The 25584-nt window shown below is 39.4% G+C and overlaps 1 protein-coding gene across 1 annotated transcript in view; it reads right to left on the minus strand.

The window, feature by feature from the left end:
- Window positions 1-25584, minus strand: part of ankrd6b (ankyrin repeat domain 6b) — a 42411-nt gene that overhangs the window by 14605 nt on the left and 2222 nt on the right. The window contains exons 2-8 of the mRNA XM_084090660.1: window positions 17945-18206; window positions 7629-7727; window positions 4619-4717; window positions 3131-3229; window positions 1566-1664; window positions 1363-1461; window positions 71-169 (exon numbers count right to left, since the gene is read on the minus strand). Coding sequence (XP_083946786.1) covers window positions 71-169; window positions 1363-1461; window positions 1566-1664; window positions 3131-3229; window positions 4619-4717; window positions 7629-7727; window positions 17945-18070 — 720 coding nt within the window. The 5' untranslated portion in view covers window positions 18071-18206. The remainder of the gene's footprint in view (window positions 1-70; window positions 170-1362; window positions 1462-1565; window positions 1665-3130; window positions 3230-4618; window positions 4718-7628; window positions 7728-17944; window positions 18207-25584) is intronic.

A 25584-nucleotide genomic window follows, 5' to 3' on the forward strand; every position in this document is an offset into this window, starting at 1 on the left:
GTTCAAGCACTTGGGTAGAGTGCATTTCAGGGCTTCACTAAGCTCATGAAATATTTCTAAAGGTGCTCACATTGTTTTTGACGCGGCTGTCGGCCCCAGCCTCCAGTAACATGCGTACAGTCTTCCTGTGGTTCAGAGCCGCTGCAATGTGTAACGCAGAGTCCCCTGCCTGGACATCAGAGTCATATGGTCATAATTACAGCTAACACAAGATCAGTATATGATGCTGTTTGGGTCATTCCGTGTCAACATAACCAGAGGTCCCCGGGTTAAAAGTTTGATTTTGATCTTTTTTTTCTTCTGGAAAATACATAAATCAGGGTTGGAGCTAAACTGTGCAGGACAGTGGCCCTCCAGGACCGAGTTTGAGAAACCCTGACATAAATGAAGAAGAATACCAAAGTATTAAATGCCATGGATTAATATTTCCAGAGTAATCCACTAGTTTGGTGTGAAAGGTGTGAAAATGACTTTAGAAAGATGGCAGTATCATTATTTTATTTTTTACACAGAGATTGGTGGGTCTATTAGTAAAATAAGTTGACTTTAGCAACCTTTGTTGCATTATATGTCAACAGTGACAGATACAAAATTGGAAAAAGCAGTTTTGGCTTCTTTTTTTTTTTTCAAAGTTAGCATGCCTGTAACTCAAAAACTATTTAAGACATCTTTTTAATATCCATTTAGAAGTTTGTTCTTAACTAATGTTTTTTTTTTTTGGAACATTCTTATTTGGTTGTTGACAAAAAAGTGCTTTTTCCCATTTTTGAACTGTCATCACTGGCATATACTGCAACAAAGACTGCAGTTACACTTTATTTCACAGTATGTATGCTTACAGTGTAGTTCCCCTAGAATATAAGGTAACTACATGGGTTAAGGTGAGGTTTTGGGGTAGATTCAGGGTTAGTACCTAGTTATTAACCAGTTATTGTAATTGCTATAATAAGTACATACACAAGTACATGGTCTGTGGATGCGGAACAGGACTGTAAAATAAAGTGCCACCAAGATTGCTAAAGTCAACAGATTTTACTAATAGACCAACCAATCTCTGTGTAAAAATAAAATAAAAATCACATCTTTCTAAAGTCATTTTACCTCGTCCTGTTATTTAACTCCAATATCAGGTAAAAATGATCAGTTTGATCCCCATTTACAAATTAGTGGATTACTAAGTAAATATACTCTACATCTATGGCATTAATATTTTGGCCTTCATCACTATTTAAGTTTGTCTTCAGAAAAAACATTTTAGCAAGGGAAGTTTTAAAGTTAGTTTGATCCGACACAGAATGACGGGTTTAAAACAGTTTTAGGAGGAGTGTAGCACGTCAGAAGCAGTCGTCACTCCTCACTCACGTGGTTTCGCTCAGTAACCGAGCAGATCGCACCCAGGAGCGCTCGGATCACACTCACATGGTTATACCGGGCAGACACATGCAGACACGTGTCCCCTACCTGAGGAAAACAAGGCCACTGAATATCACTGGAATAGCGGTTCAATAACCAACACACAGATGAAGTGAAGAGAGAGCAGTGTGGATGTATTGGAGAGTACTCACGCTGTTCTTGCTGTCGGGCCGAGAGCCGCCCAGGAGCAGGACCTTCGAGCTCTGAGCGTGACCGTTCTGACACGCCAGATGAAGAGCCGTGTTCCCTGCCTGAGAGACATCACATCACGTCATCCAGAACACGACAGAGCTATACTGACGGGAATTAGCGGATATACTAGCGTCCTAGTTAAAAAACTGGACATGAACACCCTCTCAAGTCAACATTTGAAAGCGATGAGCTCGTAATTCAGAAGTGGGAAGCAGGACATTTCCGATAACACATGAATCTCAATCTCAATTTATTTATAAAGCACAATTAAAAACCACCACAGTTGACCGATGTGCTGTACAATTGTAACGTCACCAGCTGGAGTGCCCTTGAGAGCCACCAGAGGGCACTCCACACCAGACTATTATCACTCCCTCACAAACTACATTTCCCATAACTCACTGCCCGGACTCATCATCACTGATTGCTTTCACCTGTGTCTCATTACCCTGTTAGTCTCAGCCTATTTATACCATGTTCACTCAATCACTCACTGCGAAGTTTTGTATTTTGTTGCACTGCATTTCCGAGCGTTTTAACTGGTTTCATGTCTCTTGGTTTTTGGATTTTTTGCCTGTTCTGTGGATTACTCTTTTGCCTCTGACCCCTGCCTGTTTTGTTTGTTTGTTTGTTTGGACGGCCTACCTGTGTTTTGACCTATTGCCTGTATATTGCATTACGTGTCTGGATTGCCCCTTAATTAAAGCTGCATTTGGATCTCAACCTTCGTGTCTCGGAGCAGTTTGTAACAACAATGTTCTAAAAACTCAAACAATTAATAAAAATAAGACAACAAGGGGCATCACAAGTTATAGGCTACAGAAAAGAGACACGTTTTTAATTTAAAAATATGCAATGCTGATGCCGTTCTAATATGAATCGGTAAACTGTTCCAAAGTTTAGGTGTGGCTAAGGATGAAGGCAGATTACTGGATCCAGACGCTGTCCTGAAAGCTGATTGGTCAAGAGCGCTATAAAAAAAGCACCCATGGATGGAGTATTAAATATTCATCTTAAATGTGCAGGCTTGATCTTCTGATGGAAGGATGCCACTTTATGAATGAATAAAATAATCATAACCAAATAAACACTGACATACACATTAATTTATTTAAACGATGTATTGAGTGTTTTATTACAGCAGTAAGGCACTTGAGGCTGTGTAATGTGAACCATAACTAGTCATGATTGAAGGGGTTGCAGAGAGCATGAGACTGAAACTATGAAACGTTCATAAGCCTCCAAACAACATCACGTGTGCAATGCATTTACCATTGTAGTGACATCACCCAAACACAAGATCAGTCGGAAAACAACCAAACTAGCACTACTATTTGTTTGATTAATCATTTACAGTAGTCAACATCTGAATACATGATTACGGTTATACATGAATTTTGAACCATTCCCGTTCTTGTTTTAGGACAGCTTTGATGAACTACTTTAAACCACTTCAAATGTTGAGTACTGTACTATATGCAGATAACTGAGTGTTGGTTGTTCTTGCTGTGGCCGCAGATGTTACCTTGTTTTTGGCGTGAACGTTGGCTCCAGCCTTCACCAGCAGTTTGACAGACTGACTGAAGCCGTGCCACGCCGCCTCGTGAAGAGCAGTGTTCCCATCCTGAGGCACACACAGATACTTCACATTCAACATTTTAAACACACACACCAGCCACAGGCACACTTCTTCAACTGCTCGTTAATGCAAATATCTTCTCAGCCAATCATTTGGAAGCAACTCAATGCATTTAGTCATGAGTCTTGATTTCCACGGTGACATTCAGATGGTCGGGTCAGGATTTGGTGTAAACATCATGTAAGCTTGGATCCATCCTGCCTTGTGTCAATGGTTCAGGCTGATGGGGGTGTAATGCTGTAGAGGATATTTTCTTGGCACACTTAGTACCAACTGAGCATCATTTAACATCATTTAACACAGACATCACACAGTCTGCCTGAGTATTGTGCTCAACTAATCTCAAACCACTCAAACTCAATCACAGTCACCAGATCTCAATCCAACAGAGCAGCTTTGGGATGTGGAGGAACAGGAGTTCCTAATGTACAGAAACATTTTATAATAGATGTCTATTCTTATTAATATTATTTTTATTCCTTGTTTTCTTACTATTTTTATGCACCTGTGCACCAGGACAAATTCCTTGTACATGTTGTACTTGGCAATAAAAGCTGCTTCTGATTCTGAGGAGATTCAATGTGGAGCAAAGTCTCTGAGGAATGTCACCTTGCTGAATCTGTGCCATGAAGAATTAAGGCAGTTCTGAAGCCAGTAGAGGGTTCAACCCGGCACTAGCAGGGTGTACCTAATAAAGTGGCCACTTAGTGTGTATATATGTATATGCATATGTATATGTATATGAAGAGTTCAGATGCAAAAGCCTCTAAGTGCCATCTGAAATTTTCTTCTAGAATGATCATTTTTATCAAGCTTGTATATTTAAGTTCAATAATTTCACTTAAATGGCAATGCAAATTACCTATTAATTGTCATTTAAGTGAAATTACTTGACTTAAATATACAAGCTTTATAAAAATGATCATTGTAGAAGAAAATTTCAGATGGCACTTAGAGGCTTTTGCATCTGAACTCTTCATTCATATATATATATATATATATATATATATATATAGTTGTAGAAAGGCACCAAATGATGTCACTTTTTTAAGGAATTCCACTATTTTAAGGAATAAAAAAAAAATAAAAAAATTGTAATCGGGGAAAATGTTGCATTTTGTCTGTTGTCCCAGGCTGATTTCCTACATAACTGTGATAGTTTCATATCTCTCATGTCACTCATGTTCTCCTTCTCACATAAAGTATTTACACTCAAATCAATACTTCAATAGATCAATATTCCAGTTATTTGACCAGATTACTGAACATTATTCTTTACATATTGACATATGTGCAGTGAAAGTAATGGGAACAACAATGCAACTCCTGCTATAGTAAGTGTTTTTCCAGCACATGAGAATGAGATGTGTGTACCTTGTCTTGTCTATCTAGTGCACATCCCTCCTGGACGAGCGCCGAGATGACGTCAGTGATTCCCACCACAGCGGCTCTGTGCACGGCTGTCTGGTCACCCTGAGGGAGAGCAACACGTCCAACATCAGTCAAGCCATGCTGATCCTGTGGGCTTGTTTATGGGACCGGTGTGTGTAATGTGCAACGGTGTGTGTTAATCACTGACTGTGAAGGGATCGTTTTAAAGCAGGGTCCAAAACAGTTTAGCAATCTTGTTTTGGACAAATCTCTCCAACAGATTTCTGATTCTGGTCATAACACGACAACAGATTTTGATTCAATAAAAAAAAAAAAGCTGTATAAATATGATTTTGTTTGCTGTGGCGCTATAGATTCAATAGAAGTGCAGGAAACACGGTTTAAGATCAACATTTCTCTGTTTTCAGTTTTCTGTAGAGGATCTTCTGTAAAATCAGGATTCTTTCTCTGGAGCAGAAAGCAAAACAAACTACAAAAAAAAAAAAAAAAAAAAAAAAAAAATGGCATGGTTGCCAAAATACAGATAAGGTTCATGAAAACAAATGTCAGTTTGTATTGTGGAACATCATCTGTCCAAAATATGAATGAAAAATCCTGAAACTATAAACGTGCTGTTCCTCATCTGTCTTCAGACCTCAGTATAATGCATGAGTTATGGGGCTTTTATGCTTTTCCTCAAAACAAAAGAAAGTCACAGGGGTTTGGAGGGAAACTGGTGTATGAATTATTCTTTTAAATGTGCATAGACATTTACGACTCTTCAGTTGCACTATATGATGTTTCAAAAACCCGATTACTAGTTTAATGTAGTCCTTCAGACAAAAGTGGCCCAAATCAGTTTTCTTCTTAACAGTGTGAACAGCACACAGTATCTTTTCGATTCTGCTTGATCTAAATCAGGTCCAGCTCTGATGATGTTCTCGGATCAGACCTCGGCATACTGAATTTAACACGGATGAAAGCAAGGCTATGAGGGATAGACTTAGTCTTTACAATGGCACACACTGAATAAAAATACTAGAGCATGTCATTTTCACAACTCACTAATTATTTTATGGAGTCTTTGTCTACTGATTTTTTTTTCCTTCAGAAAGATGTTTTGTTGGCTGGACAACAGTACAATCCACTGAACACTTTACTCATTCCTGTCAGGAAATAAGTACGGCACTATCCTGACGTCACTTCGAAGGCAGTCAGTGGACGGACAGTGTGTTTGAACTCACAAGAATTATGGTGAAAGATCTATACAAGCAAAAGTTGAGGAGTCATATTAATATTATTTGATAGATTTGTTCTTTTTTTCATTCTCATCATTATCGCCAGCGCACAAATTCGCAGGCGTCCGTGGCATATCACCGTATAAATGAAAACATAAATACTGATTTCCAATGACAGTGTGTTTCTCTGCGTAAGCGGGTCAGTTCAGGACCGGGATCAGATTAGGACCGGGATCAGTTCAGGACTGGGATCGGTTCAGGACCGGGATCGGTTCAGGACCGGGATCGGTTCAGGACCGGGATCAGTTCAGGACCGGAATCAGGTTCAGGACCGGCATCAGTTCAGGACCGGCATCAGTTCAGGACCGGCATCAGTTCAGGACCGGCATCAGTTCAGGACCGGAATCAGATTAGGACCGGGATCAGTTCAGGACCGGGATCAGTTCAGGACCGGGATCAGTTCAGGACCGGGATCAGTTCAGGATCGGGATCAGTTCAGGACCGGGATCAGATTAGGACCGGGATCAGTTCAGGACCGGGATCAGTTCAGGACCGGGATCAGATTAGGACCGGGATCAGTTCAGGATCGGGATCAGTTCAGGACCGGGATCAGTTCAGGATCGGGATCAGTTCAGGACCGGGATCAGATTAGGACCGGGATCAGTTCAGGACCGGGATCAGTTCAGGACCGGGATCAGATTAGGACCGGGATCAGTTCAGGACCGGGATCAGTTCAGGACCGGGATCAGATTAGGACCGGGATCAGTTCAGGACCGGGATCAGGTCACACGTGTGAATGTAAACAGCCAGATCTGAGCAGTAAAGCTGGCAGTGTGAACATAGCAGTGTTATTTATCAGTGAGATACTATTATAGCTTTTATTAATGTTTTGAATTCAGTTTTATATTTTTCATTTCAATTTTAAAGTTTTAGTAGTTTTGTTGTGTTTTTGTCATTTTTATTTGTCTATTTAGTATTTTATTCATTTTTATCTCAGAAAATAAAGTTGAAAATGTGAAATATTGCTGAAATAAAACAAACATACATACATATATACATATACATATATATATATATATATACATATATATATACATATACATATATATATATATATATATATATATATATATATATATATATATATATATATATATACATATACATATACATATACATATACATATATATATATATATATATATATATATAATTATTTTATTTTATTTTTTTTTAAAACTTTTTTATAGCTTTTACATTTTTGTTAACTATAATAACCCTGGAACATAGCCATAGTTAAGTCTTTTTTTATTTTATAGAAAGATTAGACTTCAACAGTGACTTTGCCCAATGAAAATGTCCAGAGGGCCCAGAGAACCCAGCGACGCCACTGGTCATCAATGATATGTTTGTTTTTACAAGTAAGTAAGTAAGTAAAATTTATTTATAAAGCGCCTTTCACAGACTAGGTCACAAAGCGCTTTACAATAGACAATAAAACATAATAAAGAACAGACTAAAGAAATAAAATAAAACAGATAAAATTATCAATATATAAAGGACAGAGATTACCCAAAAGCTAACCTGAACAAATGAGTCTTCACTTGTCCCCTAAAACTGTCCACATTCTCAGCAAACCTAATACTGGTTGGCAAAGCATTCCATAGTCTGGGTGCCATAGCGGCGAAGGCTCTATCCCCTTCAGAAGAGAGAGTTCAAGAGTTCGAGAGTACAAGAGCTCAGAAGAGAAAATGCTGCAAACGTTTTCTACTCACATCATCTTGAATGTCCAGGTCACATCCGGCCGCCAGCAGAATCCTCACAACAGCAATGTGGCCTTTATAGGCAGCCAGATGCAGAGGCGTTCTGCCATTCTGTGAGAAAACAACACACACACACACAATCAGAGACTTTAACAGCTATCAGTCCATCAGAATGGAGGGCAAGCCAGTGAATGTGTGTGGGACTAAACAGAAGTGTGACTAACCGTGATGCAAAGCAAACCTGCACAACTCCAATCACAGTGAGTGAGAGTAAATAACAATGTGATGCACATTATATAACGCATATAACGATGTGATACAGTTTGAGCAGTGATTAATCTCCCAGAGGACAGCGGTCAGGAGACCGTCACAAAGAGAAACTGACTTATGTAACAGACACAGTGTGTTCTGGCTGCTGTATAGAGTTAATGGGATTTTAGACATCATATGCAAACAAACAATGATGCAAATGTCCTCTCTTAGAAATCTGCATGGCTAAGCTGGTTTTTTATAATTGCATAGAAAGTAGATCATATCAGATAATATGTTTTATTATTGTAATGTTAGTATGTTAGCACAGGCTGCCGGCGAGCTCTTAGGGGTTTATTGATCTTCTTATCTGTCCTGTAACTGTACGAGATAAAGATTGTAAAGTGTCTGACCTCAGTTACGGCACGAAGGCCTTCTGTGATTTGATCAAATTATAGAAATCTATTTGATAATATCAATATTTCAAAAGTAATACTTATAGTAAAAATTATTTTGACAGATTTTATATTTAAACTTAAAAATATATACTTGTCCCTGTCCTTTTTCTCAAACAAATGTCACGTATTATTAAAGAGGTCAATCTTATTATGTTGTTCATTTTTAAGTCCCCATATGTCTAAATACAATGGATAAAATACTAAACTCACCATTTATAAATATATACATTTCACTGCTTTGGTTTGAGTGGATGTTCATTGTTGTCGTGTGCAGCACTAACTTCTAATATGAAAATCTATTAAGAATATTGCAGGTGTTTGTTCCTTTATGTAAAACATTTCAAACAAACACTATGTTCTAAATATCTTTTTCTATCATGTTTCTAAAAAAAAAAAACTTCCTTAATGACATCAATTCGCCAGGAAGTGATGTCATTTTTGTGGGAAAATAACAGCACAGTAATTATTAGTATTAAATCTGATTAATTCTGTTATGTTCTGTGCTTTGTTATTCTAAAAAAGTATTGTTTGATCAAATTATAGAAATCTATTTGATAATATCAATATTTCAAAAGTAATAATTATAGTAAGAATTATTTTGACAGATTTTATATTTAAACTTAAAAATATATATACAGTGCTGGCCAGAATTATTTGCCTCCTTTGTAAATATGATCAAAGATGGCTGTAAAAAATAAATCTGCATTGTTTATCCTTTTGATATTTTATTTAAAAAAATTAGCAAAAATCTAACCTTTCATTGAAGTAAATGAATTGAAAGTGGGAGGAAAATCACATTATGAAATAAATGTTTTTCTCCAAAAATTATTTGCCCCCTTTAATTAAAACAGCATTTATCTGATATAGAAAGCTGTTGTAACATTATCACAACCGTTTGAAAAAGAAAAAAGAAAAACATTCTTCCCTGTTTTGGAAAGAAATTAAAGAAATTAATAATTTTATTCAGCAATGATGCATTAAATTGATCAAAAGTGACAGTATAGACATTTATTATGTTACAAAAGCTTTCTATTTCAGATAAATGCTGTTCTTTTGAACTTTCTATTCATCAAAGAATCCTGAAAAGAAATTGTACACAACTGCTTTCAACATTATTAATAATCAAATGTTACTTGAGCATCAAATCATCATATAAGAGTGATTTCTGAAGGATCATGTGACACTGGAGTAATGATTCTGAAAATTCAGATTTGATCTTTGATATTTTAAAATATATTCAAATAGAAAACAGTTATTTTAAATTGTAAAAATATTTCACAATATTACTGTTTTTGCTGTATTTTGGATCAAATAAATGAAGCCTTGGTGAGCAGAAGATACTTCTTTTAAAACATTTAAAAAATCATTTTTTCTTTTCTTTTTCTTTTAAGTTGACATTGCTATGTGTTTGTGAACTAGTTTGAGGATGAGTAATTTTAACTCTTTATTTCTATCCAGTCAATCATCATGTTAATTGAATAGCTATTGTGCAAAAAAATTAATAAATTTTAATGCATAAAGTTTAAATGCCTAAGTTTGATCAGAGCATTTTTCTGAAATATCTGGTATATCCTTATAGATATTTCCTATAGAACAGGCTCCCGTAGGCTGGTTACATGGACATCTATCTTCATGACTCCAGGGCAGAGTTGATTACAGGCTGGAATTGAAGTCAGATGCAGCAATGTTTGCAGACATGCAAAAAAAAAGAAAAAAGAAAAGAAAAAAAAGATGGAAACTAAAACACCAGTGAAGAGGTTCAGTAGGGTTGTGAGCGGCTCCAAAGGCCTTGTGAAGAACAGCATGAGATGAAGAAGAGGCATCAGACACATGAAGGGGAGACTGATATAAGAGGACTGAAACGTGCTGGTGAAATAGTGGGTTCCCAAACTCTACTGTCAGCCGAATCCCTTCAAATGTCAAATATTTACTTGAAGTACCCCCTGAGATTTTATTTCTTTAAGTACGCATTTTTTAACAGGCAAGATTTTCAATAATTTAACTAGATATTAACAGTTATCTGATGTCGGTTAATGGTCACATGACATATAAACAGATAAATTAGCTCATCTTTTTTAGTATGTGTTTTATTTAGATGGTTTTTATCTAAATAAATCATCAAATCATCAAGCTTTTATTTTGCCATTGCTGAAATACTGTAAACATCTGTCCACAAAAATGTGGGAAATTGTGTGAATGTGACTGTAAGTGAACCTAGTGCACATTAAGCTCCCAAATGCGTGTTAACATCACAGCATTTACTGTGACCCGAGCTGATCTGAAAACACTGTAAATGAACACAGTGTCACACTTCACTCTGAAACGCAACAGACTGCTTTAAATCGCAGCCTTTGATTTGATGTCACTATTTCTTGTTTTATTTCGTTTAATTGTGCATACCCATTTGTTATTTTAAAGGGCACCTATTATGCCCCTTTTCACAAGATGTAAAATAAGTCTCAGAGTGTGTCCCCAGAGTGTGTATGTGAAGTTTTAGCTCAAAATACCCAACAGATAATTTTTTACAGCATGTTTTTTTGGGGGCTCAGAAGAACGTGCCGTTTTAGTGTGTATCCCTTTAAATGCAAATGAGTTGCTGCTGCGGCCCAGGGGGCGGAGCCTCACGAGCTCAAGCTCAGTCAGGACAATCTCATCTGATAATATCAAAACAGAAACTCTCAGTTGCGGTGTTCATTTCGACCCGGAGTCGGACAATAATGCCCACAGAGCCAGAGAATATTTGCTGTATGGAGATAGAACAGGTATAGTTTAGTTTAATTACGGTTATAACTTATTTGTCATCTGCTTTTATCTACTATTAATACAAGCCTGCTGTAGTAGACCCCGTCCGAATGATGACCAAAATATACTGACGAGTTCAATGAAGTTTAATGTACATCACACAAAAGATGAGTGTTAGTTTTACTCCAGAGAATCACTGTAAGAGCTGAATAAACACAGTATAAGAAGTGCGCATGTCCAAAACTCTCTCTCTCCCTTTCATTATCATCAACATACACAGTGAAGTACACAAAACACTCGTTACAACTAACAGTAAACAAATATATACACACCTTTTCAGTGGGTGCTTAATAAACTGGTAAACCTTATATCCGTAAAACGACTCGATGAGCTGTGATAAAGTGCGCACTTTCATTTCTGCCGTGATCAGCAACGTTAGGCCTGTCGCTCTGGAGACTGTAAGCTTGATCACGAACAGTTGTACTGATCCATCCTCGAGTAACAACGAGAGTAAATGAAGACTGCTACATCCTCTTACATCCAACAACAAAACACCTCAGTCGTTTTTAAGACATTCTTGTCTACAGCTGCTCCAGCGTCGAAACAATGGCGGACTGTGTCCAGCTCACTCAGGGCGGGTCTACGCTAAAACTGCAGTGTCAATCAACAGTCGTGGGAGGGGCCTGTGTTTAGCTCACTCAGGGCGGGTCTACGCTAAAACTGCAGTGTCAATCAACAGTCGTGGGAGGGGCCTGTGTTTAGCTCACTCAGGGCGGGTCTACGCTAAAACTGCAGTGTCAATCAACAGTCGTGGGAGGGGCCTGTGTTTAGCTCACTCAGGGCGGGTCTATGCTCAAACTGCAGTGTCAATCAACAGTCGTGGGAGGGGCCTGTGCAAAGTGGCGTCACATTGCCGCATCGAACGGCTTGTTCTGAGACAGTGCTTATGATTTATGGGGATTTAGAAAAAAGCACTGGGTGGATTTTTATCATTATAGGGTGGTTGTGAACACACACTGCCAACACACATTTATGTTCAAACACCATGTAAAGGTGAATTTTGCATAATAGGTGCCCTTTAATGTTACATTTGATTTAATTATTTATTAGCTTTTCATCAACTCACAAACCCCGTTTGGGAACCCTAGTCTAGTTGAATGTTAAAATCACCTCACAGGAAGAGCGAAGCGCCTGGAAGAGGCAGAGGAGTGTGTCCAGATCATCCAGGACGTATGAGGGTAGGAACAAACAACAAGAAGTGATTAAAAGACGGCAGGTCTTCTGTGTCATACCTGTACCTGTGAGCGTCAGTAATGGATAATGTACATCCAGCCGGTTGTTATCTCAGAATAAACCCAGACAGGGTGATCAGGATCAGGTCTTCATCAGCCTGAAGGGGGGTATTCTGAGATAACAACCGGCTGGATGTACATTATCCCACTTATTAAACGGCTACTTGACACATGAGTAAATAATTAGACATGAAATATTGATCTAAGACTAAATATTTTATTAGCTCTTTTAACGCAAAGCTTCCGTGGAGAGAGGAGTTGCAGCGCGGCAAGTTCAAACTAGACGGACATTTTAGGGATACGGTATACAGTCATACCACTTATTACACAGCATTTCACCACAGAAATAATTATGGGGATAAGAGATATTGATTTGAGATTAAACTGTTTTAAAATCATACCAGTTTGTTATCCTATAATCCAACAGTGTACAAAACAATAGTCACAAAATGGCAGCAGCTTCATTTGTATGAAACAAGAGAGAGCGAGTCCACGATACTGGATGACAATTAAATAACTGTACACAAAATATTGATTTACCTGAGTTTTAATATTTTATTAGCTCACCAAAAGCAAAACTTCCATGAAGAAAACTGTTTCTAGCAAGTGTAAAGCACAGCTGACTTCAGTAACCCGGATGAGCCTGTGTTTCTGTTTTCAGAGGTTGTTATCTGGGAATAACACACCGCTGGATGGCGCAATTGACCAATCAGAATCAAGTATTCCACAGAGCCGTGTAATAAAACTGCTTATGGACTCGACTGCTCAAAACTAGTTTGAGTTATGTAATGATTTGGGGGAAGAGACCTGAGGTATGTGCTCAGGTCCAGACGGCAGGACGGGGAACAGACTGCACCTCAGATCCGACAGAGGAGGTTGTTCATGTTCACCTGCCCGAAAATACACTGACAGATTATAATGAGAGTTTTCTCAATCTCAGGATTAACAAGCTCCCATTTTCCAGTTACACAGACACAAAAACAAAACTGCAAATGCATGTAATGTTTAGTTGATATAACAAGAGTGGTTGAGAAACAGTTTGAGCGCTCATGTGCGTTTAAAGAGCAGCTGTCGCCAGAGATTACAGAGTCCACAGTTTAACCTGCAGTCACAGAAATAACAATACTTTATGCTGCATTAATGTCAATGAGACGTCCACAAGTCAACAATATGTGTTGCATTATCACTGTCAGAAGTAACTCTTGTGTTCCTTTCCTTAAACCCTGTGAATTATGGACCAGGCTCTCAGATTTCCTCCTGTGTGAAATCTGTCCTGTTCAAACACTCTCTGATTGTAGGAAACAGTCCCTGGCTTTGTTTCAAAATTGTGACTGTACATCAGTATTAAAGTCACTTTTTTTTTTTTTTTTTATAGTTTATTTTAAATTATCTATTCATGCACATGCACATCATAATCTTTTTTTCAATTTGTGTGCTTTCGTAATCTTTAACTGAAATATCTTCCCCTCCCACTTGCAGCATCTCTTCTCTGATGATGTCAGCCTGTCACTCACGAGATCAACGAATAGCAAACCACCACCACCATCCATCCAATCACTAGTGCCACAGTACTCTCATATGTTGGTCAAGAGCCTTGAAAACTTAGCCTAGAGATCTAGACGCATCCTAGCGGCAGCAGATTTTATTTTGCAGCCAGTGTCGTCTAGCAACTCTCCATTGGCTTTCGAGCTGGAAAAACCAAACTCTAGTCAGGCCAATCACACCGTGTATAGAGTCGGTGGGAGGGCTTAACATGATGACGGCAGAGTTGCAACGGTTCCCTGCTACTTGAAAACAAAGAAGAGCAGCTGGCAAACAGCGGCCTTTCGAATCGGCTTTGGCCGCGACTCTGGAGGACTTGGAGTTAAGCTTTTCTTTGAGAAAAGAACAAAGAACGGCACTGAAGTCATTCTTAAAAAAGGAAGATGTGTTCGGAGTTTTGCCGACCGGATACGGCAAAAGTTTAATCTCTCAACTAGCTCCGCTGGTGGGAAAGCGCTCTGGTTGGTTGTAGCGCTATCCTATTAAATGCAGAGGGAATTTGAAAGACAAGCGTTTATCCCGGCCCTTGGATTGAGCCCTGCCAACAGGCCCGCCCACAGAAATGACTGGGCCCCTGAAAAGGTCCAGTGAATGGGCCCTCCCCAAATCTGCTATAGGCTATTCATATCAAGCATGTGCTCTCTCTCTCTCTCTCCTACATTAACACATACATTTAACTGAGAGAGACTTAGGGGCGCAACTACCCAGTGTCAGAAGGGTATGCAGCAACAATTTTGTTTGACAAAACAAAACAAAAAAAACAACAAATAAATAAATAAATAAGTGTGCCATGTAATGAGTGAGTAGGAACGAGTGAGAGTTAATAGATGAAATAAGAAAAAAAAAGTCATTTATTAATACATTTGAACTATACTCCACAGTGATGAATCAAATAAATAAATAAATATAAACTGCATTGCCATAGCAATACCAGTGTTTCTTACAGGATTTTTGGTAAAGCTGTGGTGAGTGGACCTCTGTACCTCTAGGGGGGTAGGGGGGTTGGGGGGCACCCCCCGTAAGAAAATGTTGTGCTTTTTAATGTTAAATTCATCAATCTGGTGCACTTTGAGAGTTCAAAATTAAAAACTCCAACCCATATTCAGTGTGCAAATTAAAAATTAAAACCTCTTTTAGTTACAGTGTCTGTCTACATTACACTATGATAATAGTTATAATATTAATCCCATGATATAATAGCCATATATTGTAAAACAAATGCACTGAAAAATAAAGGAAACTTTCATAATTAGTTTTGTACTAATTTCTATACTTGAAAGAGTATATTTCTATACTTCACATTAAAGATGTGATTGGGCCAGCCCAGTGACCATCAAGAAAAGAACCGGTACTATACGGTTATCTGGACCATGCGATGGCCTACCCCTAACCCCGCCCCTAAACCTACCCGTCACTGGTCCGGATAACCGTATAGTTCCAAAGAACCAATGGGCCGCTGATCTACTTGTTTCATGGGCCGGTGTTTCAGAAAAGAAACTAACGCTGACTTTTTTTGACCAATGCATTACACCGGCACTAACCCAGCGCCGCCGATTAAGCAAAACAAAACAAAACGAATGTACAGTTTTATGGGCCGTTAGACAAAAAAAGAAAAAAAGTATGGGATGCATCGGCCCAAAAAGCACGTCGGCCCACTGGGAATCTCCCGGTAGTCCCGATGGCCAGATGGATCTACATGCCTGGACGTCACACTTTAAATCCTACCTGTTGCCTTTCATCCACTTATTTAGCTGCTGTCTCATCAATTGACATGCCATCTCCTTTTCCCTCTTTCTTTTTCTATGTTTAGCCCCCGCCAGCTTTTTTGCTTTATCCATCTTTTTTGACGACAACTCACTACTCGTACCTGCTGCTCGCTCAGCGCTCACGGCGCCCGCGCCCGCTCGCGATATTAAGTACAACAAAAAATAGCTCAGACCATTTTCAGGAAAGGGGTGTTTCATTATGACACAGGCTACATTTTACTCAAGCAACATTAAATAAAATGCATTTTTTTCTCACTTTCAACAATTAATGGTGCTATTTTGGTTCAAAATAAAATATGGTAACTTTTGCTTATATTTAGGATGAACATAATTATAGCTGGACTGCATGGGCCCCCTCTAGCGGCTGGGCCCCAGAAAACGTTCCCCTTTATCCCCCCTTATGGACGGCCCTGCCTGCCAATGCTGTGTTCCCAGACCCAACATCTTGATGTGAGTCTGGCTTGCCAAGCTATTGAAAACTGGCACATGTCACTTTTTCTCTCTAGGGCTGCTTATTAACTGCAAATCCTGCTAAGCAGCCCAAAATGCTCCACTGCCTGACACAATAACTGCATCATATGTTTATATATAAAGACATATGCTTTATTTCAGTGCCATCACAGAACTTAAGAATCTGTATGCACTTTTCCAGGAATCTGTCACACAAAGTGTCTTATTACTAAATTGTTAAATGTAAGAATCTGGCATAGAAGAAACATACATTTAATGTAAACATTGCCCTTATCCAGGTAAAAATGCTCATTTCTGTGATGTGATTATGAGTCTATTGTCTGTACTGACTGAGACAAATCATTTGTTATATTTAACAAATAATCTTTAAAACCCTTTACCGAACAAACAAACTGTGTGTAAGAGTTGTATGGGACGACCCCCGAATGGCAATTTACACTGAGATGGAGGACCAGGCCTCTGCTTGCCTTGGCAAGCAACGAGAAATCATCTGATAAGACTCAAGAATGAAGTTTTATTGCTCAAAAGAATGTGGAAGTTGGCCACATGCAAAAGCACAGGCCATAGGAAAGACACATAAAGCCCGTAAAACAGACTTTTCCTCATTAATTCATAGACAAACTATGAATGAACATGCATATTCCCAAGACATTGTATCTATTATTGCTGTTTTGTATATTGTCTCTTGTATTGTATTTTGTTTTAGGCATGTTTTATGAAACATGTTTTATGTTTTATGAGCCACTAGATAATGTAACCTTATGGGTATCATGCTTCCTATCAAATTAATCCGCGTGTGACGCACTACACATTGGTGTATATCACCTTCTTACAGCATGCATTGTATGCTTGTTAAATTAATCAGAGTTAAAGGGACACAAACTGCCAGCTTACTCCAATCATGCAAATGAGTCAGCTTCCAAACAAAAGGAACTATTTTCGCTTGACAATCGTACCTTTCTCATTGGTCAAGCCAAGGCGTCACGCCTCTCGAGTTTGGCTTGACCAATGAGAAAGGTACGATTGTCAAGCGAAAATAGTGTCTGTGGAGCTTAAAGAGCTCCCTCTCTTCTGTGTGGGACCTCACTTGGTCCTGGGGCCAGCACAGCGGCCCCGACAGGCCTCAACACATCAAGCCATGTGCAACCCCTCCGTCAGGAGAGAAGACTCTCAGAGTCAGACTAACATCCCCGAAGTTACAACATCTTTCACTCAACCCGGAAGAATTGCAACTTCGTCACCATAAACTATTAAAAGCCATCAAGACTTTCATCTGAGACTGCATCTTCGAACGCAACGCCTGAGGCATTGCAAGGAACAAGAGCAGTTTCTTTGCTTTTTGTATTTGTATTGAGATCTGACTGGATCTCCTCCTTGCATCATATTGCATTTTTCTTCAATATCGTGCAGCCCTGATCGAGGGAACATCGCAGACACAAAGAGGGTGCTCACGAGCGACCTTCTGATTCCTAATATCACGAATGGGACTTCACAGGTGTGCATCTGTCTAGGGTGTATCCCTTCCTTCGGCTCACGACGCTGGGATAGGCTCCAGCATTCCCTCGACTCTACGTAGGACAAGCGATTTGAATGAGTGGACTTCACAGGCACGTGTACGAGGCAGCCATTGACCACAAGTGTGCCGTTTACAACAAGACCAAGGTCTTCAAATGCAATATTCTTATGCAGATTAACACCAAGACCTGTATAGAAGTGCATTATGCTCATCCCACATAGATGTTTGAATGACAATACAATGACTTCTGAACCTCACTATATAACTAAGATTACTAAGGCATGAAACTGACCTTGGTAATGGCTACCTTGGCCCCTTTGTTGATGAGCTGAACCACATGCTCAGCTTGGCCCTTGTGCGAGGCTATGAGGAGACGCTCAGAGAGAGCTCGCACAGATGATGCATCCTGCTGGGTCATGAATTAGGGAAAGACTCGGGGATGGGGGAGGTTTGGGGATCAGGAACGAGTCCCTCTGCCGTGGGATGAGAGGAGAGAGGAACCATAGATGTCCAGCTCCTGGAGGGATCTAACCCTCATGTCCTTTGGAGAAAGCCTGTAGGGAAACAGGAAATGACACAACTGTCACAAAAGCAGAAATATTTTTCCAGAGTAAGAGCGGATGTGACCACAGGCAATGTGAAAGAAGAAGAGGAAGGTGTGTGGGGTTGTCAGCCCTATATCAACAGACATGTCAGTAATGCTCGTACAAAAGGTCTAATTTGTTAACATTAGGTATTAATGTATTAATTAACATGAACAGAGTAATTTATTTGTACAACATTTATTAATCTATAAAATCTATAAAAATACAGCTGTTCATTCTTTGTGCATGTGCATTAACTAATGCTAACAAATGCAACTTTTGATTTAAAAAATTTGTAAATGTTGAAATTAACATTAAGATATATACTATAGAAATATTGTTAATTCATGTTAACTAATATAATTTGCAACACAGAATATAAATCGCCCCACACGAGTACTGCATGTATGCAGATAAAGTTGGACATACTAGACATTTTGCAGCTAAATAATAATAATAAAAAACATATGTGTTTCTACATTAATATCTTCAGAATGATCTGCAGAATGGCAGCACAAGCTTTGACAGACTCGTTTCACGCTGACACTGATTACACCTGGTTTTGGCAAAGACTTGAGAAATGTCATTTGATCCTGTTGTGTTTGACATGCTTCGTTTCCTGTGTGCATGAATTTTCTTGACACTTTCCCTTGATTCACACAGGGTAACACCCCAAGGTCAGCAAATGACAACAGTTATACAGCTTCAACTTAACATATATGGTGTGCAAATAAAACAATAAATCAATACAGATTAAGGAACTTATTCCTTAAAATTAACTAAATAACATGCAATGCATTTCACACCAAAGCACAGCACCTAGGGATAACGAGTCGATTAATGTTCTATATAATGTTTATGCGGTAAAAGATGCAACATTTAATGCAGCATTAACATTAGTTCCTTAAATTCGGCATCAACAGCTGTAACTGATTCCACAAACCTGATTAAATAAGTGCTTTAGCTACAGTCTAAACCCCCAGTCCTTCAAGTCAAAAACTTCAAAGTCAGTAGAGAGATTTATTACATGTATTGATGACCACTGAAAGATGGTCTATGGTAATAATTCATTCAGAGAGCTGACATGAGCAAGTGTAGACAGATCCTCAACACCACAGCCACACTTGCTCCTACAGACATCCGCGTTTTTGACGGGTTCCCAGGACGAGGACCTTTCATGTTATATAGGAGGACTTCTCATGTTATATACAGTCCCAGACAATGGCAAACCCTAAACAATGGCCTGTTCACAACCTGAAACATTACTCATAGATATACCTGAGACATAGCTCATAAATACAGCTGTATCATGCTTTCCCCAAAAGGAAAAGGGAAAAACATTCTCAACTTTTTAGGAGAATGTTAGACAAAAAATGTATTTGAAAAGCTTAATGCTCAAACAACAGAAAAGCACATTGGGCATTGTGAAATGAGCCGTTTGTTTAACTGCCAAAAACTTACAAAATAATACATTCAGCTTGTTACTGGCCAAGACAACACCATAAAATGATGTATACCTTTCTTAACTTTTATCAAAACGCACACACACTCACACACATATTGGGTCTCCATGTTTTATGGGGACTTTCCATAGACATCATGATTTTTATGCAGCACAATAGAGTAATGTATACTCTCTATAGATGTAATGGTTTTTATACTGTACAAACTATACATTCTCTCCCCCTACACTAACCCTACCCCTAAAATTACCCATCACACACACACACACTAACCCGACCCCTAAAACTACCCATCACACACACACACACACTAACCCTACCCCTAAAATTACCCATCACACACACACACACACTAACCCGACCCCTAAAACTACCCATCACACACACACTAACCCGACCCACACACACTAACCCTACCCCTAAAATTACCCATCACACACACACACACTAACCCGACCCCTAAAACTACCCATCACACACACTAACCCGACCAACACACACTAACCCGACCCCTAAAACTACCCATCACACACACACACACACACACACACACTAACCCGACCCCTAAAACTACCCATCACACACACTAACCCGACCCACACACACTAACCCGACCCCTAAAACTACCCATCACACACACTAACCCAACCAACACACACTAACCCGACCCCTAAAACTACCCATCACACACACACACTAACCCGACCCCTAAAACTACCCATCACACACACACACTAACCCGACCCACACACACTAACCCGACCCACACACACTAACCCGACCCCTAAAATTACCTATCACACACACACACTAACCCGACCCATACACACTAACCCGACCCCTAAAACTACCCATCACACACACACTAACCCGACCCCTAAAACTACCCATCACACACACACACTAACCCGACCCCTAAAACTACCCATCACACACACACACTAACCCGACCCACACACACTAACCCGACCCCTAAAACTACCCATCACACACACACACTAACCCGACCCACACACACTAACCCGACCCCTAAAATCACCCATCACACACACACTAACCCGACCCCTAAATCTACCAATCACACACACACACACTAACCCGACCCCTAAAATTACCCATTACACACACACACACTAACCCGACCCCTAAAACTACCCATCACACACACACTAACCCGACCCCTAAAATTACCCATCACACACACACACTAACCCGACCCACACACACTAACCCGACCCCTAAAATTACCCATCACACACACACTAACCCGACCCCTAAATCTACCAATCACACACACACACACTAACCCGACCCCTAAAACTACCCATCACACACACACACTAACCCGACCCCTAAAACTACCCATCACACACACACACTAACCCGACCCACACACACTAACCCGACCCACACACACTAACCCGACCCCTAAAATTACCTATCACACACACACACTAACCCGACCCATACACACTAACCCGACCCCTAAAACTACCCATCACACACACACACTAACCCGACCCCTAAAACTACCCATCACACACACACACTAACCCGACCCCTAAAATTACCCATCACACACACACACTAACCCGACCCCTAAAACTACCCATCACACACACACTAACCCGACCCCTAAAATTACCCATCACACACACACACTAACCCGACCCACACACACTAACCCGACCCCTAAAATTACCCATCACACACACACTAACCCGACCCCTAAATCTACCAATCACACACACACACACTAACCCGACCCCTAAAACTACCCATCACACACACACACTAACCCGACCCCTAAAACTACCCATCACACACACACTAACCCGACCCCTAAAACTACCCATCACACACACACTAACCCGACCCCTAAAACTACCCATCACACACACACTAACCCGACCCCTAAAACTACCCATCACACACACACTAACCCGACCCCTAAAACTACCCATCACACACACACACTAACCCGACCCCTAAAACTACCCATCACAGAAAACTTTCTGCATTTTTACATTTTAAAAAAACATCACTCTGTGTTATTTATAAGCTGTTTTCTTCAACATGTCCCCACAAGGTCAGAAATTACTGGTATTACTATCTTTGAGGGGACATATGGTCCACATAATGTAGTCACACATTATCTTTAAACTGTATCAGTATTTTAATTTTTTTAATGACATTATCAGACATGCTGTCCTCACTGTTAACCAATTAGTAACTTAAATAATAATTAAATAACTAAAAAAATTATTTGACTTCATTTGTTTTCGACATTACTCATATTGCCATTTATTTAAAAAAAAAAAAAAAAAATTCTGAGGCTAGTTGCATTAACTTAGCCACTATTTTAAAACACTCATGTTGTGTTCGGGTCATTTTGATCCGGAGTGGATTTTCTTTTCCCTGAAAATGCTAGTTAACATTATCACATTGGATTAAAACTTAGGCTACTGAGTAAGTAAGTTTTAATCCAGCTTTGACCGGCCTGTTCCCGGTCAAGAATGACCAGCCTGCCAAAAAGTGCTTATAAATCTCTCATTACTTTATATTATCACCAAATATAGGATTCAATCTTTTTGTAAACTTCACGACAGGTGTGTATTTATTTTTGAAACTGACTTATTTTAAGCCTTATATTGATCTGAGCTTATATTAGTCAAATATGACTATCCATTGAATATGAATGGGGGAGATCGAAAATAAGAGAAACATTTAGTGTTCAGGAGCATGTTCATCATGTTCATGTTCACATACATGTGTGCTTGCAAAAATAAAGGCCTCAGACCTGTGCATGTGTGGACACACACACACACACACACACACACACACATTCATGTACACAAACAAACTATTACAGGCTTTCTTTTTCACAGAGATGAACATCATCTTCAGATCAACGAGGCCTACGATCAATCAATTCCAAAAATAAATATAAAACCAGTCCTAATTGGAAGAAAACAAGTTGATAAAAAAGATTGAATCCAATATTTGGTGATAATATACCACAACAGTAGCCTGGAAATCCAGACCCAAATCTGAAAGATTAAGGGTCTGGCATTGAGTAATGAAAATCGGCCAGCTCGAGGGGCGGCACCAAGCATGCATTTGAAAATCTCACTGCACGCAATTGGATAACATACGACCAATCACAACAATTAAAAAAAGCCTCATACGCTTAGCTACCAGCGGAGCTAACTGGTAGATTACACTCTTGCCGTATCCGGTCGTATCTTGCGTCTAGATGCAGTCTCAGGAGAAAGTCTTGATGGTTCTGTGAGTCGATAGTGTTGGAGTTGCAATCAATTTCTTCAGTGTTGAATGAAGAAATTATGATGAACTTGCGATGTTAGCCTTATGATCTAGGAAATTAACACCAGAGGAAAGGTCAGTCGGACTGGATGTCGAACATACGAACAGCAACCAGGGGAAGAAGCAAGAAGAAAAAGAACACCGAGAGGGAGGTCGCTCCGACAGTGGCCTTTCTCTTCTCGTGAGCCAGCGTGCCTTAAGCTTTCAGAGGGAATGTTTTACGATCCTTTGTCTTGAGCATGTAACTGGATTTCGATGAATGAATGGAGAAGAGTCCTTTTTTACGGCCATTAAGGAGTCGTTCCTCTGGCCTGAGGTCTCCTTCCCCCTCCTGGAATGTGTCTGAGGTCCTCAAGTATCTGGACTATAGTGTCGGCTGATACTGATCAGCGGGAGAGCATCTCAGAGCTCGCTTGGGCCAACTGGGACCTTTGCTTGTTACGGTCCTCAGGCGTATTCAGGCTTATTCATTAAATATGATGAATAATTGTGTGTCTGATTGGTCCAGACACTACATGTGTGACTTTGTGCCATTTTGTTCAAAACAAAACAAACTTCCTGGTTAAACATCAAAGAACACTACTGTGATAAACAGTGTTTATTTTGTTGTATATTGACAAATTTATCCAGAAATAATGCTTTTTTCACTCAAAAGAGATGCATATGCGCAGATAAATGAGGCCTATGATTAATCAGTTCCAAAAATTAATACAAAACCTGTGCAAATTGAAAGAAAACAAGTTGACAGAAAAATGTAATCCAATATTTGGTGATACTATGGCTTAACGAGCGATTTTCAAGCCATTTTTAAAAGACCAGGAACACAAAAGGTGTTTTTAACACAGCACAAGGGTTAAGACTTTTAAAATAACTTGTGTAAATTGACATGTTTTAATTTTTTAGTTTGACCAACTAGCAGTTAGATAAAAGGTAATCAGTCTTACTTTTTCCAAGTCAAATTAGACTTTAAAAAGTCAGGACCAGTCTTGAAGAAAAAAATGAGATGACTAACTTTTAAGACTAGTCTAAGCAATTTATGCAACTAGCCACTGAATTTGGTCGTTTGACTTCTGTGGAGGAATGAGGCTCTAGTCCGAGTATGTGTTGATGATGATTCAGGGTTCATTCACACTAGCACTTCTGAAGCGCATCGAGGTTCGTTTGGATGATGTGAACGTTGTTTTATGAACTCTTCAAACGGTGCGGGGAATGGTTCATGCGATCTCCAGCATGGTTCGCAGCTGAAATGTGTGTTCCAAACACAAAGAACACTTTTAGTAACAAAACTATTTACTAAAAGTGACAACAGACTCAAGAGCAATGTTGTAGATTTTCCCCTAAACCTAACTAAGTCCTATCTCATCTACCGGGGCCGTCTCCAATCGACGATCCCTAACGTCTCCAATCGATGCTTAATCGACGATCCCTTTCAGTTCTAAGTCTACCTAACTAACTTGCTTCCCTAACTAGCTTTCTTCCTGCGCAGGAATGATCGACAAACAGACCTTAGCAAATGTCCTTTAAATGCTTTAATCACGGCCGGAGGATCTCTCGAGCAGTTCTCAGGGAATCTCCCCCAAGAAGAAGCAAGGCCGGAGGATCTCAGACAAATTCCATTGAGAATCCCACCAGCTAACACGAATACAACAGTTTTTATAGAATAAGGAGGTACAGCAAAAATGTCACGCTGCATTACATAATTTCCCCACAATTTGATTGGTTTTCATAGACAAACCCTTCTGTTACTAGGTAAAGCAAATTTTGCTTTAATGATTACTTTATTGTTAATCACAAGGTTCAAATTTAGTCATCTGTCTAGTTTCAGTTCCCAAACTTGTTATTTATACACTCACACAACCAAAGTCAAAGGGGTATGGCAAAAATACAACATCCAAAAACACAGGACAGAACGTTTTAGTACATTGTGTTTCAAAGTGTTATCATGTTAGGCCTGAAAAGAGAAGTAAGGTTAGATGTTAGAGACATTGTTAGTTTAATATACAGTTTACTATTTTATCTATTAAAAATCTACCACAGCACATAAACCAGTCAGTATACTGGATGCATACTGGATGTCTGCATGGGCAACGGGGCTCCCGCATCCTGAGAGTTGTGATTGAAGTTTGAATGGAAAAGTCTGTTTATATACCCAACAATTTTTTCTATAATTGGAGTGAAGCTTATTCACTTAATTTTCCTAAAGCAATCGTGTGAGGAAGTATTTAAAACAAGTGTGTTACAACTAGCCCCGCTCGCCCCTAATGCAAAGATCTCTTCAGCATCTGCGCTCAGCTTGTCCATTAACAATCGCAAAGCCCTCCGTCATCTTCACTCGTCAATACTGCTAATCAGATTCCTCTTCAGAAACATCACACACATGCGTCTGAACACCAGTTAATCTTGTTATGGCCTGTGAGAGAGAAACACGAGTATGATGTAGACTAGAGAAAGGTTCAGAGCGTAAAAGTGCACTTATCAAATTTAATCTTCATGGCATCATTCTCTGCAAGCAACAGCTAAAAGCCCTGAAAACCATTTAACTCTAAAGAATGCCATATTAT

This window comes from Abramis brama (assembly GCF_963993115.1).
Source record: "Abramis brama genome assembly, chromosome: 18".
Classification (NCBI taxonomy): domain Eukaryota; kingdom Metazoa; phylum Chordata; class Actinopteri; order Cypriniformes; family Leuciscidae; genus Abramis; species Abramis brama.